Source organism: Oryzias latipes, chromosome 21, assembly GCF_053564925.1.
Source record: "Oryzias latipes strain Hd-rR chromosome 21, Olatipes_Hd-rR_3.1".
Lineage (NCBI taxonomy): Eukaryota > Metazoa > Chordata > Actinopteri > Beloniformes > Adrianichthyidae > Oryzias > Oryzias latipes.
The window spans coordinates 30,304,235-30,323,806 of record NC_136257.1 but is presented as its reverse complement, the minus strand read 5'-3'; the positions used below and the strand labels follow the sequence as shown (position 1 = coordinate 30,323,806).

At 43.4% G+C, this 19,572-nt stretch overlaps 1 protein-coding gene and 1 long non-coding RNA gene across 3 annotated transcripts in view; one reads left to right on the top strand and one right to left on the bottom strand.

Moving 5' to 3' along the window:
* Positions 1-19,572, bottom strand: part of ttn.2 (titin, tandem duplicate 2) — a 198,414-nt gene that overhangs the window by 28,421 nt on the left and 150,421 nt on the right. Inside the window, exons 187-192 of the mRNA XM_078939704.1 lie at positions 2,440-19,533; positions 2,041-2,337; positions 1,267-1,854; positions 857-1,159; positions 470-766; positions 3-290 (exon numbers count right to left, since the gene is read on the bottom strand). Of these exons, the coding sequence (XP_078795830.1) occupies positions 3-290; positions 470-766; positions 857-1,159; positions 1,267-1,854; positions 2,041-2,337; positions 2,440-19,533 (18,867 nt within the window). The remainder of the gene's footprint in view (positions 1-2; positions 291-469; positions 767-856; positions 1,160-1,266; positions 1,855-2,040; positions 2,338-2,439; positions 19,534-19,572) is intronic.
* LOC144988781 (uncharacterized) overlaps positions 1-19,572 on the top strand; it is a 43,867-nt gene that overhangs the window by 615 nt on the left and 23,680 nt on the right. The window lies entirely within an intron of this gene.

Here is a 19,572-nt window from a genome sequence, read left to right as displayed (position 1 = left end):
ACCTTGAATAAGCAGCCTGACGACTCCACATGCACATCCCAGAGAGTTCTTGACCCTCACTTCATATGTGCCAGAGTTAATGCGTGTAGTTTCCTTCAAGAATATACTGGTAGACTGAAATTTATGTTTGAAAGAGAGTTGAGAGGTGGGCTTAAGCTCTCTACCATCCTTAAACCACTCAATGGTGGGAGCAGGTTTGGCTGTAATATTAAACTTGAGTTCAACATCAGAACCAGCCTTGTACTTGACTTCATTGAGATACTCCTGTGGTATTTCAATTTCTGGGGTGCCTAGGTAAAACAGATAAGTGATTACACCACAAAGATAAAGGAGAGAAAAAAATACCAAAGGTTTTTAAAAAAAATGACAATTAAAACTATGCCTAAACAACCGTGCATGATAAAAATAACAATATGTATACTTTTGAAGGCAAACATCAAACTAGAAGCAATAAAGCCCAAAGACTTACCATAAGTGTCCACACATGTTGCTGGTCCAGCAGTAATAGATGGACTGCTAATTGAACCAACTGCATTCCTGGCCTTAACTCTAAATTCGTATGTTTCATCCTGAGTAAGGCCAGTTACAGTAAAGTGACTATCTGTGATATTGGTGAGGTTTGCTTTGGACCACTTGGAATTTGCGCCATCTCTCTTCTCTATGAAATAACCAGTGATCGGAGATCCACCATCATAGTTTGGCTTCTCCCAAGCCAAACTTATAGTGTTCTTTGTTATGTCAGTGATCCGAAGAGTAGTGGGTGGCTCTGCAAAAAGAAATGGAGAGAATGCAAAAAATGAAAATTCCATTCAAGTTTAATTTGATATAGTTAATGGAGGAATGTCTTTTTACTAACCACATGAATCAATGGCCAACACTGCATCTGAAGGCTTGCTGAATTCACTAACACCAGCAGCATTTTCTGCTGCAACTTTAAACTCATAAATAAGTCCGGCATTTATATTTGTGACCTTAAAGTGTGTGGCCCGGATCACTGTTTTGCTAACTGTCTGCCAAAGAATGCTGTTCTTGTCTTTCATTAGGAGATGGTAGCCAAACACGTGGCTACCTCCATCTGACTTAGGCTCCTTCCAGTCCACTGTGACACTCTCCTTGGTCACAGCAGTAATTTCTGGAACTGATGGAGCCTCTGGAATTGCTGGAGAAAAAAAACAATAAATTAAAAATATGGTGGAATATTTGTTGCAATAATTTTAACTTAATCTCATAAGGAAAACATTGATCTGTATTTATAAAACTTCTTACTGTATGGGAGTTTAACTGCGACAGGAGGGGAGTCGATGTGATCGCTGATTCCATATCTATTCTCAGCTCTTATTCTGAACTGGTATTCCAGCCCAGTAGTCAATTTCATGATCCTCATGGTGCATCGAGCAACAGCAGAAGATACATCAATCCAATTGGCTGTAGTTGTCTCTCTTTTCTGGATGATGTAGTTAGTGATAGGGCTACCGCCTTCATAAGCCGGAGGGAGCCACATCAGGCTTACACTGTCTTCAGTGACATCATAAAGTTCTACAGGTCCAAGTGGGGCACTTGGACGGTCCAGAACAACAATATTAACATAGGATTTGGTGGTTCCACCGGAGTTTGAAGCAGTGACGTCATAGCGCCCAGTGTCCGCGGCAATGCTTTCACGCAGAACGATCTTGATACTGTCTGGAGTGACGTCATAGTTAAACCTCATAGTTGACTTGAGTGGCATATTATCCTTGGAAAGAGATACTTTTGGTAAAGGTCGACCCGTCAGTGGGATCTCACACTTTAGAGTAGAACCAGCTTTAACATACACTGTGTTGTGAGCAAAGTCTTTCATATTGATCTCGGGAGGTTCTAGAGCAAAAAAAAAAAGTTCTTGGTTACTAAAACAATAAAACCTGCATTGGAAATTGTTAAAAATGTAGGACACTTTCCTAATAATATGGAAACAAGTAAGGAGCTACTAATATTTCTGTGTTTCTGAGCCTTCATGAGTTACACTAAGCAATTTATTGTTCATTGTAGTTGCCTGTCACTTACCAAGTTGGTCCTTGACGATGACAGGAATGATCGTTTCCTTCACATCACTTAGTCCTGCATGGTTCTCAGCTCTGACTCTGAAGAAGTACTCAGCATTCTCCCTCAGGCCACTAACCGTTAAATGAGTGAATTTCGTTGCACCACACTTGACCCACTTTTCTTGGCCTTTTTCTAATGCTTCAACAATGTAGCCAGTAACTCTGCTGCCTCCATCTTGTTCAGGTTTTTCCCAGGCAATTGAAACACTCTCTTTGGTCACATCAGTGACTCCTAGCTTTGGTGGTGGGCTTGGCTTTTCTAGAGAAAAAAAAGTGTTTTGTTGAAAAAAAATGTGGGCAGGGCAAAAATGTTTATCTTAAATCTCTAAATCATGAAAAATGTCAATTTAAAACTCAGTACCTGTAATCTTGGTTCCTTCCTTGGTCTCTGCTGGTTCACCAACCCCAAACTCATTTTCTCCTGTCACTCGGAAATAGTAGACCTCTCCTTCTTTTAGATTGATCACCTTGTATGTAAGCCTGTGGCATGTTTCAGTCAACCTAGTCCAGCCTTTCCTACTGGCCTCACGGATATCAACAAGGTAATTCTTTACTGGTCCTCCACCCTCATTCTCAGGAGTGTCCCAGGTGACTGTGGCAGATGTTTTTGTTACTTCCTTGACCTCCACACGTGAAGGAGGTCCAGGTGAGTCCAGCACTCTGACATTTAGTGTCAATGAAGAAGTTCCAGCAACACTGGATAAGGTGACTGTATATTTTCCAGAATCACTGCGAGTTGCTTTTTCAAGGGTTATTGAGGTGAAAGTGTCTGTTGTGTCAATGACAGCCCGGACTCTAAGGTCAATGTCAGGTTTAGCCCAAGTAACATTTGGTATGGGTTTGCCTCTGAATGGCACTTTCAAGGTAAATGAGCTTCCATCTTTGACAATGAGTGTCTTCCTCATCTCGTTGCTTATGTCAAACACAGGTTCCTCCTGTCTTTCCCTAGCAATCTGTTTGTCTGTCTCAGGGCTTGGCTCACTAATACCTATTTTGTTAATGGACTTGACAACAAACACATATTCAGCCCCAGGTGTCAATCCCACAACTGTAAATTCTGTAGTCTTGGTGTTCTGCACTGCAATAAACCACTCATCATCAGATGTCTTTCTGTACTCTACTCTGTATCCAGTTACTGGTGCACCGCCATCAAATAGGGGCTTGTTCCATGACAAGGTGACTGTGGTTTTTGTAGAGTCAATGATCTTAGGTTTAGCAGGAGGAGAGGGCAGAAACTGTGGGTCTTCAGCCTTAGTTAGTGGACAGGGGGTACTAGGTTTACTTAGCCCTGCAGCATTCTCTGCAAACACTCTATACTCATATTCACAGCCCTCACGAAGGTGTGAAGCCTTGACTCTTAGGTCATAAACAGGTTTCTTGTTAACACGGCACCAACGAAGGCCTGTTTTCTCTCGCTTTTCAATTACATAACCAGAAATACTGCTGCCACCATCAGACACTGGTCTTTCCCAACATATTGTCATTGCATCACTAGTAACTGCTGTAACTTGGACATTTGTGGGAGCTGCGGGCACAGTAAATGGGTCCATGGCCTTTTCTGGCTCACTCTCCAAAGGCTCACCATCTCCATATTTGTTTACTCCCCTAACTCTAAAGATATATTCATTTCCTTTAAGCAACTTGGTCACTTTGCAAGTTGTAGCCTTCATGTCACCATAAACTAGAGTCCAAGCAAGGCGACTTGTCTCACGTTTCTCCACAATGTAGTGCATGATCTCAGCACCCCCATTCTCTTGAGGGGGTCCCCATGTTAGGGTGCATTTCTCTGCTGTTAGTCCAGACACTACCAAAGGTCCTGAGGCAGGTCCAGGTCTGTCCAGAACTTTACAGTTAACAGCCATGGATCTAGTTCCTGCAACATTGTGCAGAGTAAGAACGTATTGCCCAGAATCTTTCCTGATAGCATCAGTAACAGTGAGGGTCGTTGTGAAGTTAGTAGATGTGATTTCACACCTTGCTTTGGCCTCTATTTCCTTTCCATCCTTTGACCAGGAAATGACTGGGAGTGGACGCCCTGTAATCTCTGCATCAATTTTAATAGTCTCTCCAGCCTTAATGACCATTAGTTGTCGTAATTTGTCTTCCATTATTATGGCTGGAGGGTCTACATCATCTTTAACGGTGATGGGACCAGTGCTTTCTGAGGGAACACTGAGCTGCTCTGCAGAATTCTTAGCAATAATATGGAATTCATATTGGACATCTTCTGTTAAGCCTGTAACATCAAAGTAAGTGTCTTGCAAATTGGCAAAGTTGCACTTCAGCCACCGGCCATCAGGTAGTTCTCTATGCTCTACAATATATCCGGTGATTTTTACTCCACCATCATACTCTGGGCCATTCCAAAAGAGAGACACTGAATTCCTAGTGATATTTGTAACTCTGAGGTTACGTGGAGGCTCACATGGATCTCTAGCTGCAACTGGATCACAGGGCTTAGTACATGGACCAATGCCAGCAATATTCTCAGCATATACTCTGAAATGATAAAGTAAGCCCTCCTCAATGCCAGTCATTTTAAACTGGTTTTCAGTTAGCAGACCTCTGTTAACTTTAGTCCAAAGAATGCTACTTTGATCTTTGCATTCAATATGATAACCAATAACTGGGCTTCCGCCATCACTTGCTGGTTTGCCCCATGATACCAGCATACCAGTCTTAGTAGCATGGACAACATGGAGCTTTGTTGGAGGACCGGGAGGCTCAAATGGATATTGAGCAACAACAGGAGCAGAATCAATTGCAGAACTCTTGCCATAACGATTTTCCGCTGCAATACGGAATTGGTACTCTATTCCTTGAGTAAGCCGAGTAACCTTAATTGATGTCCTTGCTACTGTGGCTGAGACAATTTGCCATGTTGTAGTGGTGGTATCTCTTTTCTCCACCACATAATTGTTAATCTGGCATCCACCATCATATATTGGAGCATCCCAGGATAGAGAGATAAAATCAGCACTAACTTCTTCCAACTTAATGTTGCTGGGTGGACCTGGTTTTTCCAGTACTACAACCGACACTTCAGCTGTCTTTGTTCCAATTGCATTTGTTACTGAAATCTCATACTTTCCAACATCTTCTTTGTTGGCATCTTTAATAATTACTTTTGATGATGTCTTTGAGGTGACAACATTCACCCTGGTTGTCTGCTTAAGAACATGGCCATCTTTTTTCCACGAAACCTCAGGTTGGGGTCTGGCCTTAAATGGAACATCAATCTTCAAGTCATCTCCAGCTTTTACACTGTATGTGTTGAACAGCAGGTTTATGTTGGGCTCCATTGTTATGTCCTTTACTACTACAGGAACAGCCAAAGGCTTAGCATCACTCTTACCCTTATCATTTACTGCAGTGACCCTAAATGAGTATTCTTCTCCTGTTGTAAGTCCAATGATAGTGGCCTCTAGTGCTTTAGCTTGACTACACAACGTCCATTTGTCTTCTCCTTTTGGCTGCATCTCTACAATGTAGCTTGTGATTTTGCTGCCTCCATCGTGATCAGGTTTCTCCCACGAAAGGGTGACACTGTGACGAGTTATATCTTCAACAACAACTTTGCCAGGAGGCAAAGGTGCCTCAGATACCTTGACTTGGTCCGTAGAAGCAGGCAGACCCACTCCTAGCTCATTTACAGCCAACACACGGAAATAATATCTTCCTCCCTCTTGTAGGTCAGACACAATGTAAGAGTTCCTTACACAGTTGGTGCAAACACTGGTGAAAGCCATTCTCTTCTGCTCTCTCTTCTCAACAATATAGTGTGATATCTTAGCCCCGCCGTCAATAAGAGGAGGCTCCCAAGAAAGTGAAACGGAATTCCTCTTCACATCTTTAACTTCCAAGTTTGTTGGTGCACTAGGAGAGTCCAAAACTCTAACATTAATAAATGCAGATTTAGAGCCACTTAGGTTCTCAAGGGTCACCACGTATTTGCCAGTGTCAAATCTATCAACATTTTCAATTACCAGCATTGTATAAGAGCTTGTGACGTCAATTTGTGCACGTTCATTTAGAGTGCTGCCAACCTTTGACCATTTTACCTCAGGTTCCGGTTTCCCTCTAATCGTCACAAATAGACGCAGTGTTGCAGTAGCACGTACGTTCACCATCTTCCTTAGGTCAGCATCTAGTTCAATCTCAGGGGCCTCTAGCTTCTCCGCAGCAATCACAGACCCAGGTAGATCCACAGGCTCTCCTACTCCTTCACAGTTAGCAGCACATACGCGGAAGTTATACTCAGCATTTTCTTTCAGTTTCTTTACAGTGTAGTTAGTGCTTTGAACACCAGTGGGAGGACTGCAGATAATCCATTCATCATCTCCTGCCTCTTTCATTTCAATAACATATCCTGTAATAGGTGCGCCACCATCATAAATAGGCCTGGACCAGGTCAGGGAGACAGTATTACTTGAATGATTGGTGACTTTAGGGTTACTTGGAGGTCCTGGTGGATATGTGGCATCACATGCCTTAATGTATTGGCTCGGTGCACTTGGCTTTCCAGTGCCAGCAGCATTTTCAGCAGAGACTCTGAATTCATAGTAGTGACCTTCAGTGAGACCAGTGCACCTGAATCTTAGGTCATTCAGTCTCTTTTTGTTGCACTTGGTCCACCTGATACCATCCTTGTCCCGTTTTTCAAGAATGTAGCCTTCAATCTCAGCTCCTCCATTTTCTTCAGGCCTTTCCCAGGTAAGGACTATAGAGTCTCTAGTGACAGCGCTGACCTCAGGGGTTGAAGGTGCACTGGGAACAGTGAATGGGTTACGAGCAATAACAGGCTCCGATTCCAGAGGTTCACCAACTCCATATTTATTTACAGCAGTAACTCTAAAAATGTATTCATTACCAGGAAGCAGTTTGGTAACTTTGTAGCTAATTGCTTGGATCTTGGGCTCAACCACAGTCCATGACAAACGACTGGTCTCTCTTTTTTCAATGATATAGTGAGAGATACTTGCTCCACCATCATGTGAAGGATGGTTCCAGTGCAGATAACATTTCTCAGCCCTAACCCCTTTAACTTCTAATGGGCCATCTGGAGGACCAGGTCTGTCAAGAACTTTCACATTAATTGGGATCATCTTGACGCCACCAACATTAACAAGCTTGAGGACAAAGTGGCCACCATCCACTCTAATGCACTCCTTGACTGTCAGGATTGTACGTGTAAGTGTAGTTTTGATCTCCATTCTTGGTGTGGTTTTGTCAATTTCCTTACCATCCTTTAACCATATGACTTCAGGGAGAGGCTTGCCAGTATAGTCAGCATCAATCTCAAATGACTCACCAGCACTAACAACTGTCAGATCTTTAAATTTAGAATCCAAAGTAGCATCTGGTGCTTCAATTTCATCTTTGGCTGTAATTTGTCCAGTACTTTCAGATGGATGACTCAAAGTTCCTGCAGCATTCCTGGCAATGACTCTAAACTCATAAACACAGTCCTCAGTAAGTCCAGCAAGTGTAAACTGGGTATCAATAATGTTGGTGAAGCTGGCTTTCATCCAGCGGGTATCTGGGTATTTCTTTCTTTCAATTAAATAGCCAGTGATTAAACTACCTCCATCATACTGGGGTTTGGTCCACTGGAGTGTCACATGGTTTCTGGTGATTTCAATGGCCTCAGGAGTGCCTGGGGGGTCACATGGGTCTCTGGCTACTGTACCATCTGAGACTTTACTAGCTGGACTGACACCTGCAATGTTCTCAGCATAAACTCTGAATTCATATTCAATGCCTTCTTCAAGGTCTGTGGTCTTGAAGCGTGTCTCTGGAATTAAAAGCTTGTTCATTTTACTCCACAAAAGACTATTCTTTTCCTTTCTCTCCAGATGATAGCCAAGGATGGGACTACCACCATTGTTACTTGGAGGCTTCCATTCAACAACCATGTTATCTTTAGTTGCAGCTGTAGTGATTGGTGTTCCTGGGGCTGCAGGCACACTAAATGGATACTGAGCAATAACAGCTGGAGAGACAATGGGAGAACTTTTTCCATACCTATTTTCAGCACAGACTCTAAATTGATATTCAACACCAGTTTTGAGCTTGGAGACTTTAATGGTTGTCCTTGCAATTGTAGCAGATACAATCTGCCAATTTGTGGTGGTAGTGTCCCTCTTTTCAACAATGTAGTTGTTGATTTGACATCCTCCAGTATACTCTGGTGGCTCCCAGGAGAGAACAACATAATTGCAGCTAACCTCCTCGATTTTCACGGGCCCAGTGGGTGGTCCAGGCTTATCAAGTATGATAACAATAATCTCCTCTGTAACTGTTCCGATGCTGCTCGTGGCTGTGACACTGTATTTACCAGAGTCTTCCTTATTTGCATCTTTGATAACCAGTTTAGTAGATGATGATGTGCTCAAGACATTCAATCGTGTTGTCTCCTTAATTGCTTGTCCTTCTTTTTTCCATTCCACTTTCGGGATGGGGCGGCCAAACACAGGAATCTCAATCTTTAGATCCTCACCTTGCTGTAAACTGTAAGTGTTGAATCTTACTTTGAATCTTGGCTCAATGGTAATATCTTTAGCAGTCACTGGTGCAGCCAAAGCTCTAGGGTCACTTTTGCCCTTTTCATTAAAAGCAAACACTCTAAATAAGTAGTCATGTCCTGCACGGAGGCCTACAACAGTGCCTTCACAAGTTTTGGTTGTGGCAGCCAACACCCATTCCTCTGAGCCTACAGGTTGCATTTCAATATAGTAGCCAATGATTCTGCTACCTCCATCATGATCTGGTTTTTCCCAAGAGAGTGAAGTGGTAGTTTTTGTCACTTCAGTCAATGTGACCTTACCAACAGGCAGGGGTGGCTCAGAGGCTTTAACTGGTTGTTCTGTCACAGTTGGCTGTCCAACACCAAATTCATTTTCTGCCAATACTCTGAAATAGTAGATAGTTCCCTCAGTAAGGCCAGTAACACGATAACTTGTTTTTGTGCATTTGTTGTCCACATTGGAAAAAACTTTCCTTGTTGATTCACGCTTTTCAACCAGGTAATTCTTTATTCTTGAACCACCATCAATAATTGGTGGCTCCCAGTTCAGGGTAACACTCTCCCTCTTTATGTCTCTAACTACTAGCTGTAAAGGGGGGCCTGGGGTGTCCAGAACTTTAACTGAGACAAAAGCAGATTTTGTGCCAGCACTATTCTCTAAATTAAGGATGTATTTTCCAGCATCAAATTTGTCACATATGTCAATGGAAAGCTGTGTGTAGTTCTCACCCATCTCAATCTGAACTTTACTGGGGAGCTCACCATCTTCCTTAGCCCAGCCTATTTGAGGGGTGGGACGACCTTTAAAAGGAATATAGATTCTCATTGATCCTCCTGCTCTCACAACTATTCCTTTCCTAAGCTCTGAATCCAGAATCACCTCTGGAGGCTCAATCTTATCCATAGGTTTAAGAATTCCTTGAATTTCTGTGGGCTCTCCAATACCAAGCTTGTTGATGGCACAGACACGCACTTTGTATTCTTGGTGTTCCGTTAACTTTTTGATGGTAAACTTTGTATCATTTATACCAGTGGGTGGTGTGCATATTGTCCATTCCTCCTCATCAGCCTTGGTAATTTCAACAGCGTATCCTTGAATCTCACAGCCACCATCATAGATGGGCCTATGCCAAGCCACAGTGATTGAGTCTTTTGTGGTGTCAACCAAATGGACATTAGTTGGACTGCCTGGTTCAAATGTTGGGTCACAAGCTTTGAGGTAAGGTGTGGATGGGCTTGGTTGTCCCACCCCAGCTCCATTCTCAGCAGACACCCTAAATTCATAGTCATGGTCTTCAGTTAACCCTGTTACTCTGAAGCGTAAGTCTGTAACTCTGCGTTTGTTGCACTTGGTCCACCTCACTCCAGCTCTGTCCCTTTTCTCAACAATGTAACCAACAATGTCACTGCCACCTGTGGTGTCAGGACGGTTCCAACAGACAGTCATGGAGTCTCTTGTTATGTTGGTGATCTCAAGTTCCTGAGGTGAGCCTGGAGGAACAAATGGATTTTTCATGACAACAGGTGCTGATTCAAGGGGCTCTCCCTCTCCATATTTGTTGACAGCCATTACTCTGAAGATGTACTCATTTCCTTTCAATAACTTGGTAACCTTGAACATGGTTGCTTTACACTCGCTGGAGACTACTGTCCATGCCAAGCGACTGGTTTCTCTCTTTTGAATAACATAGTGAGAAATACTTGCACCTCCATCATGTCTTGGTGGAAGCCATGACAATGAACACTTCTCCTCTGTCACATTGCTTATTGTTAGGGGTCCCTCTGAAGGGCCTGGTCTATCCAAAACCTTAACACTAAATGGAACAGTTTTTGTTCCAGCCACATTGGTCAGAACCAGCGTGTACTGTCCACCATCCACTCTGATAGCATCTTTGACAACAAGTATAGCCTTACAATCAGTGTTTTTGATCTCGGCTCTTGCAGAGTTTTCAACTTCAAAACTTCCCTTGAACCACTGGGCTGTTGGGATGGGCTTTCCTTCCACACTGGCTTCCAAAGTAAATGTCTCCCCTGCATTTATGACAATAGTTTGGTTGTAAACAGGATCTGTTTCACATTTTGGTGTTTCAACTTCGTCCTTGGCCATTATAGATCCTGTGGTGTCAGACGGCTTACTCACAGCACCAGCTGCATTCCTTGCAATCACTCTAAAATCATATTTACTGTCTTCTATAAGGCCAGTAACTGTGAATTCATTCTCAATGATGTTTGCAAAGCTAGCTTTCATCCATTTACCTTCTGGAAGGTCACGTTTTTCTACTACATAGCCAGTAACAAGGCTTCCACCATCATATATTGGGGGGGTCCATCTTAGTTTTACCGAGTGCCTGGTCACAATTGCGGCCACAGGTTGACCAGGAGGATCACAAGGGTCTCGTGCAACATATCCTTCTGATGTTTTACTGCATTTTCCTATACCAACAATATTCTCAGCATACACTCTATACTCATACTCAATGCCCTCCTCAAGAGGGGTTGACTTAAATCTGCAGTCTTGGATCAGCATTTTGTTAACCTTAGTCCAAAGAATACTGTTTTTCTCCTTCCTCTCCAAATGGTAACCCAAGATAGAACTTCCTCCATCAGATGGGGGTTTATGCCACTCAACTACCATATAATCTTTAGTGTATGAGGACACAAATGGTGTCCCTGGAGGGCCAGGCTCTTGGAATGGATACTGTGCCACAACAGGCTCTGAATCAATTCCATAACTCTTTCCATATCTATTCTCAGCAAAAACTCTGAACTGATATTCTGCACCAGTCTTCAGGTTTGCCACTTTTAATGTGGTTCTTGCAACTGTGGCTGATACAACTACCCAGTTAGTTGTAGTTGTGTCTCTTTTTTCCACCACATAATTGGAAATTGGACATCCACCTGTGTATGTGGGAGGTTCCCAAATCAGGGTAACACTCTCAGCACTAATGTCCTCCATTTTAACGGGGCCTGTTGGTGGGCCTGGTTTATCCAGAGTGATCACTTCCACATTTGCATCTTTGGAACCAAGAGAATTTGCAATGTTGATGGTGTACATTCCTCCATCTTCTCTGATAGCATCTTTTATGGTGAGGGTTGTGTGATGTGCTGAGTCAGTGACGTTTACTCTGGTCGTCTGCTTAAGGTCTGTGCCATCCTTTGTCCAAGTGATAGTTGGTTTTGGATGTCCAGCAATTGGGACCTCTATTTTAAGGTCGTACCCTACCTGAACACTGTAGGTACTTGCTTTGGGTCTAATGGAAGGCTCGATTGTAAGATCCTTTGCCACGACAGAATGGGCTAGTTGTCTTGGATCACTTTTGCCTTTGTCATTTACAGCAACAACTCTGAACTGGTATTCCTCTCCTTGGAGAAGACTGGCCACTGTGGTCTCTAAGCTCTTTACACTAGCACACAAAGACCAGGTATCACTGTCCTTTGGAGCCATTTCAACTTCGTAGTGACTGACTCTACTACCACCATCATGTATGGGCTTCTCCCATTTTAGAGACACGGTACTACGACTAACATCAACTACGCTTACCTTTCCAGGTGGTTGAGGTTTCTCAGATATTTTGATTGGCTCAATTGTTTTAGCTTGTAGACCCACACCATACTCATTTTCAGCTAATACTCTAAAGAAAAAAATTCCACCCTCTGGTAAGGACTCAACTTTCAACGACATCTTGTTGCAGGTAGTGATAGGAGAGTAAACCTTTCTAGTGCTCTCCCGTTTTTCAACTATATAATGCTTAATCTTTGAGCCACCATCAAGGAGAGGAGGTTCCCATGTGAGAGTAACAGAGTTCTTAGTGATTTCTTTCACCATGAAGTTAGTAGGTGGACTAGGGGAGTCCAAGACTCTGACACTAATGAATACAGACTTCACTCCACTTGCATTTTCGGCTGTTAAAGTGTACTTTCCACTGTCAAAACGGTCAACATTTTCTATTACAAGAGAAGCATAGTTGCCTGTATTGTCTATTTGGGCAGTTTCCTTAATTTCTCCATCAGCCTTTCCCCACTTTATTTCAGGTGCTGGGCGACCTCTCACAGGTACAAAAAGTCTGAGAGTGCATGCTGCTCTAATATTGATCATTTTTCTCATATCAGCATCCAATTCAAGATCAGGAGGCTCAAGTTTCTCCTCGAGAAGAATTTTTCCAGGCACATCAGCATGCTCACCAACTCCGATTTTGTTGATTGCACACACTCTAAACTGGTACTCGTGCTTCTCGAGAAGCTTTTTTGCTGTAAATGTAGTTTCAGTGATTCCAGTGGGAGGTGTGCACATAAACCACTCATCTGAAGCTCCATTACAAGCTTCAACAATATAAGCCTGGATCTCACAGCCACCATCATAGATAGGTTTGCCCCAGGTCAGAGTAACAGTGGACCTAGAAGTGTCCAATACTTTGGGGTTATTTGGTGGACCTGGTTTGAAGATTGGATCTAGAGCCTTGTAGTATATTGTGGGCTTGCTTGGTGTCCCAACTCCTGCAGCATTTTCAGCAGCAACCCTAAATTCATAACTATGGTTCTCAAGGAGTCCTGTTACTCTAAAGCGCAGCTCACTAACATTGCGCTTGTTGCACCTGGTCCATCTCACACCATCCTTATCCCTTTTTTCAACAACATATCCTTGGATGGGGCTACCTCCATCATTAGAGGGGCGTTCCCATGTAACAACCATGGAGTCCTTAGTGATTGTTGAAACCTCCACCTCAGTCGGTGCGCTTGGTGCAACAAATGGATTTCTAGCAATCATTGGCTCAGATTCAAGAGGCTCACCAACTCCGTATTTATTGACTGGGATTACTCTGAAGATGTACTCATTGCCAGGAAGAAGTTTAGTAATCTTCAGGTTTAGTGTCTGCACCTTTGATTCAACTACAGTCCAAACAAGTCTGCTGGTTTCTCTTCTCTCCACAACATAATGAGACACATCACTTCCTCCATCTTGCAAGGGAGGTTTCCAGGAAATTGAACATTTCTCACTAGTGACTCCATAAATAGAGATTGGGCCCTCTGGTGGACCTGGTCTGTCCAGGACCTTTACGTTAATGTTAACAGACTTTTCTCCACCAACATTTTTTACTAGAATAGTGTACTGTCCTCCATCAATACGAATGGCTTCCTTGCAAATTAGGCAAGCTGTAAAATTTGTGTTATGAATTTCTATTCGAGCTGCTTCAGTGATCTCATGACCATCTTTCAGCCAGTGTATGGTGGGCACAGGCTTGCCATAAATAGATGCTTCAAGTTTGAATGTCTCACCAGCATTTAGTACCACAGCCTGGGAGTACTTAGCCTCCAAGTCAATTTTGGGTGGATCCACTTCATCTTTAGCAGTGATGGGTCCAGTGGAGTCTGAGGGCTGGCTCAGCACACCTGCAGCATTTCTAGCAATAACACGAAACTCATAAATCTGATCTTCAGTGAGTTCTGTGACAACAAATTCACACTCAATGATGTTTGTGAAACTGGCCTTCATCCAGCGCCCGCTGACTTCCTTCTTCTCAACAACATAACCAGTAATCTTGATACCCCCGTCATACTCAGGTTTTGTCCATCTGAGTGTGACTTGATTTCTTGTCACAATAACAGCTTCGGGTTTTCCTGGCCTTTCACAAGGATCCCTGGCTACTTGCAACTCACTTACTTTGCTGACTTTGCTAAGGCCAACTATGTTCTCAGCATAAACTCTGAACTCATATTCAATTCCTTCCTCTAGGCCAACTACCTTGAATCTTGTATCAGGGATGACTTGTTTGTTCTGTTTCACCCACAGTATACTATTCTTCTCTTTGAGTTCTAAATGATAGCCTAGAATTTTACTTCCGCCATCATTGCTGGGCTTCTCCCACACAACTACCATGCTCTCTTTGGTGGCTGACTGAACAACAACAGAGCGTGGTGAACTTGGGACCTCAAATGGAAACTGAGCAACAATAGTGTCAGATAACAGGAATGATGACTTTCCATATCGATTTTCTGCAGCAATCCTAAACTGGTATTGAGATCCAGTTTTTAGACGGGCAGCCTTGATCGTTGTTCTGGCAACAGTTGCTGAAACAATCTGCCAGTTGGTGGTGGATGTATCTCTCTTCTCTACAATATAATTGTTAATGGCACAACCACCATCATATTGTGGTGGATTCCATGACAAGACTACACTATCAGCAGTAACCTCATCCATTTTGATTGGGCCAGTTGGAGATCCAGGCTTATCTAATACAACAACGCTGATATCTGTTGTAGCCTCTCCAGCTTTGTTAGTCAGTTTAATGGTGTATGTGCCAACATCTTCCCTGCAAGCTTCCTTAATAACCAGAAGAATGTTTCGATCTGTAGCCTCAGCATTTACTCTTGTTGTTTCCTTGAGACTAACACCACCTTTTAGCCAAGTTACAGCAGCTTTAGGATGAGCAACATATGGTATATCTATCTTAAGGTCATCTCCTGCTAGGACACTGAATGTACTAAAAAGCATTTTGAAGGTTGGAGAAATTGCCAGATCTTTAGCCACCACAGGAACGCTGAGAGGACGTGGGTCACTAACACCTTTTTCATTACTGGCTGAAATACGGAAATTATACTCTTCTCCCTGTGTGAGCCCTGTTACATAAGCCTCATTGCTCTTCACTGTCATGACTTGGGTCCACTTGTCACTGCCTTTACCCTGCATCTCAACAATATAACCTGTTATTCTACTTCCGCCATCATGGTCTGGCTTTTCCCATGTCAGGGTGACAGTAGTGCTGGTGATTTCAAGGAGGGAAACTTTTCCCGGAGGTAGAGGTTTCTCTGACACCTTAATTGGTTCAACGGTCTCAACTGGGAGGCCAATGCCAAACTCGTTTTCGGCCAGAATTCTGAAAGAGTACAGTTTTCCCTCCTCCAACTCTCCAACTTTCCAACTTGACTTATGGCAGCTAGCGCAAACTGTTGAGTAAGCTTTCCTAGTTGACTCCCGTTTTTCCACAATGTAGTTGCGCACTCTGGAACCCCCATCAATAAGAGGTGCATCCCAAACCAGAGAAACTGAATCTTTGGTGACCTCCTTAACAATAAGATTCTGAGGTGCTCCTGGAGTATCTAGCACTCTTACATTAACAAAGGCTGTCTTACTTCCAGATGGGTTTTCTATAGTCAGCATGTATTTGCCCCCATCAAACCTGTCAACATTGTCTATCTGAAGAGTGGTAAATGATGGTGTAATTTCAATGTTGGCTTTATCAAGAGATCCCCCATGCTCTCTTGACCATTTCACTTCAGGTGCTGGTCTTCCATTGATTGGAACAAATAGTCTGAGTGTACTGCAGGCTCTGATGCACACAACCTTACGCAACTCAGCTCCAAGTTCAATTTCCGGAGGAAGTAGTCTGTCCTCAGCCTTTGGTGTTCCAGGAACAGCAGCAGGCTCTCCCACTCCTTCACAATTTGTTGCACAAATGTTGATTTTATAGTCTTGGTTTTCCTTCAGGTTAGTGATGGTATATGAAGTCGCTGTCCATCCCTTCCTTGGAGTTTGAATTGTCCACTCATCCTCCTCAGGTAGGCAAGTCTCCACAATGTATCCAGTGATTTCAGAACCACCATCATAGACGGGTTTATTCCAGGCCAGGGTAATGGAAGACTTGGTGGTGTCCAGTACTCTAGGATTGCCTGGGGGTCCAGGCTGGAAGATTGTATCTACGGCTTTGTAGAAAGGACTAGAAGGGCTTGGCTGACTTAAGCCAGCGTTATTCTCAGCAAAAATTCTAAATTCATATTCATGTCCCAGTGTAAGCCCAGAAACCTTGTAACGCAAGTCTGTTACAGTCCTTTTATTACACTTTACCCAGCGCAGGCCAGTCTTATCCCTTCTTTCAATTATGTATGTGTTGATTCTGCTTCCTCCATCATGCTCAGGGCGCTCCCAGCACACAACCATTGAGTCTTTGGTGATTGTGGTAACCTCTGGCTGTGATGGTGGATCACTGGGAACATATGGGTTTGTGCATATGACAGGCACAGACTCTACAGGTTCACCTACACCATACTTGTTAACAGCCATAACCCTAAAAATGTACTCATTACCCTTAAGAAGCTTTGTGACCTTAAACCTGTTAGCTTGAAGGTCTGTTGCCACATTAGTCCATGCCAACCTACTGGTTTCACGTCTCTGAATGATAAAATACTCAATTTTGGCACCACCATCATGTGCAGGATGAATCCAGTTAAGCACACATTTTTCTGCAGCGATATCTGTAACAGTGAGGGAATCTGGTGGTCCTGGTCTATCAAGCACCTTGACATTAAATGTAAACTTGGCAAAGCCACCAGGATTACTAGCAGTTAGAGTAAAAGTACCACCATCTCTCCTCAACGAATCTTTGTTTGTTAGAGTTGTGTGAAAGTCTGAGGTTTTTATTTCCAGCTTGGCTGTGTCCTCAAGCTCTTTTCCCTCTTTAGTCCATACCAGTGATGGAATGGGCCTACCAGTTACTCTGGCTTCCAACTTGAAAATCTCTCCAGCCATTACTACAACATTGCTGCTGTAGGATGCATCAACATCGAGTCGAGGCTCTTCAATGTCATCTCTGCAAGTGATTGGCTCTGACTGCTGAGATGGAGCACTAACAGCACCAGCTGAGTTTCTTGCAAACACACGAAACTCATAGGTTACATCCTCAGTCAGACCGCTAACTGTATATGTAGTTTCCAGAATGTTGTTGAAGTTTGCTTTGAGCCAACGTCCATTGGGCATCTCTCTCCTCTCTACTTGGTATCCTGTAATGGAAAATCCACCATCCCCTTCTGGTATGGTCCAGGACAGTGTCACCTCATGTCTGGTAATGTTCAATGCTACGGGTCTGCCTGGTGGATCAACTGGGTCCAAAGCATACATAGGCTCAGAGGGTTTGCTAGGTTTGCTTAGACCAGCCATATTTTCAGCAATGACACGATGTTCATATGCAATACCATCAACAAGGCCAACAGATTTGAAAATATTCCCAACAACGAGAGCTTTGCTGACCCGTTGCCACAGAATGCTATTTTTCTCTTTCCTGTCCACATGATAACCCAGAATGGGACTACCTCCATCAGAAGAAGGCTCATTCCAACTTAAAACCATAGAGTCCTTGTTAAAAGATGTGACCACCGGACTACCAGGCTGGCCAGGCACATCAAATGGATATGCAGCAAATACAGGTTCTGAAATGATACATGGTCCAATACCATATCTGTTCTGGGCCTTGACACGGAACTGATATTGAGTCCCAGTAGTGAGTCGAACTGCCTTGAAAGTGGTGCGGATTACAGTTGCTGCCAGCTCTACCCATGAAGTGCCAGTAGTCTCCCGCATCTCAACAATATAGTTGTTGATTGGAACACCTCCATCATTCTCTGGTGGCTCCCAAGACATTATAACATGATCACACGAGACTTCATCCAGCTTTATAGGACCAATTGGAGGACCTGGAATGTCATGGACCAGAACTGTGATGGTCTCTGTCACTGTACCTAGCAAATTCTTTCCAGTGACGGAATACTGTCCTCCATCAGTTCTTTTGATCTCATTGATATTGAGAATAGTTGATGTTTGTGTGATTTCTGTATTGATTCTTTGGGTTTCCTTGAGAGTCGAATCTCCCTTTTTCCAGGAAACAATAGGCCTTGGTTTACCCAGCACTGGAATTTCCACTTTCACGCGATCTCCTGCTTTGACAATGACAGTCTTCTGGTACACACCCCGAAGATCAAATGAAGGGGTAGATGTTTGCTCCTTAATAATAGCAGGCCTGCTCTCACGAGGATCACTCCTGCCTGATGCGTTGACAGCCATTATACGGAAAGTATACTCAGCACCCTCAGTCAGATCTGTTACTGTGTAATCCAAAGCCTTGATGGTGGCCACATGGACCCACTGTTCAGAGTCTTTCTTTTGAGCTTCAATGACATATCCGGTAATCAAGCTTCCACCATCATGGAGAGGTTTTGTCCATGCCAGGCTTGCACTTTCTGCAGTCACATCTGTAACATACAGGTTTTCTGGTGCAGAAGGAGCTTGGGACACCCTGATGGGCTCAGGGGTTTCTGCAGGCTCTCCAACACCAAGGTCATTTTCAGCAGAAATTCTGAAGTAGTAGTAAGCCCCCTCCTCAAGATCTGGGATTTTAAAAGAACACTTTTGCCATGTAGTGCTAAGCACCGTATATGCTTTTTTGGTGGCTGCTCTCTTTTCAATAATGTAGTTATGGATCTTAGAACCACCATCTATTATTGGGATTTCCCACTGAAGAGTGATACTGTTCTTGGTCACCTCTCTTGGTTTGAGGTTGACTGGTGGACCTGGTGTGTCCAGAACCCTTACATTGACAAAACCAGTTTTCTTACCAGCAACATTTTCCAAACAGAGATTATACTTTCCAGCATCATATCTGTTGCATTCAGGAATAACAAATAGACTGTAAGATTCTGTGTTGTCAATGTGAGCACGGACTTTCAGGTTTGTATCATCTTTGCTCCAAGTTACTTCAGGAACAGGACGTCCTTTGATTGGGATAAACATACGAATTGAACAACGGCTTCTCACCACTAAAGTTCTTCTGAGTTCAGCATCAAGTTCAAAGTCAGGCAGTGTTTCTTGATCCACTAATTCAGTCACCTTTTCAACCTCTGCAGGCTCACCCACTCCCTCTGAGTTTATGGCACAAACTCTAAAGTGGTATTTGCCTCCTTTTTGAAGCTTGCCAATAACATATTCTGTAATCTTCACTGGGTACTGTGTTTCTGTTTCCCAATCATCATGACCTTCTTTCTTATATTCAACAATATATCCCTCCACTTCAAGACCTCCATCATAGTGGGGCCGGCCCCAGGCAAAAGTTGCTGTGGTTTTTGTGGTTTCTGTAATTCTTGGATTGGATGGAGGGCCAGGGGGATCTAATAAGTGTAAAAACAAGCAATTACATGGGTCAGTAG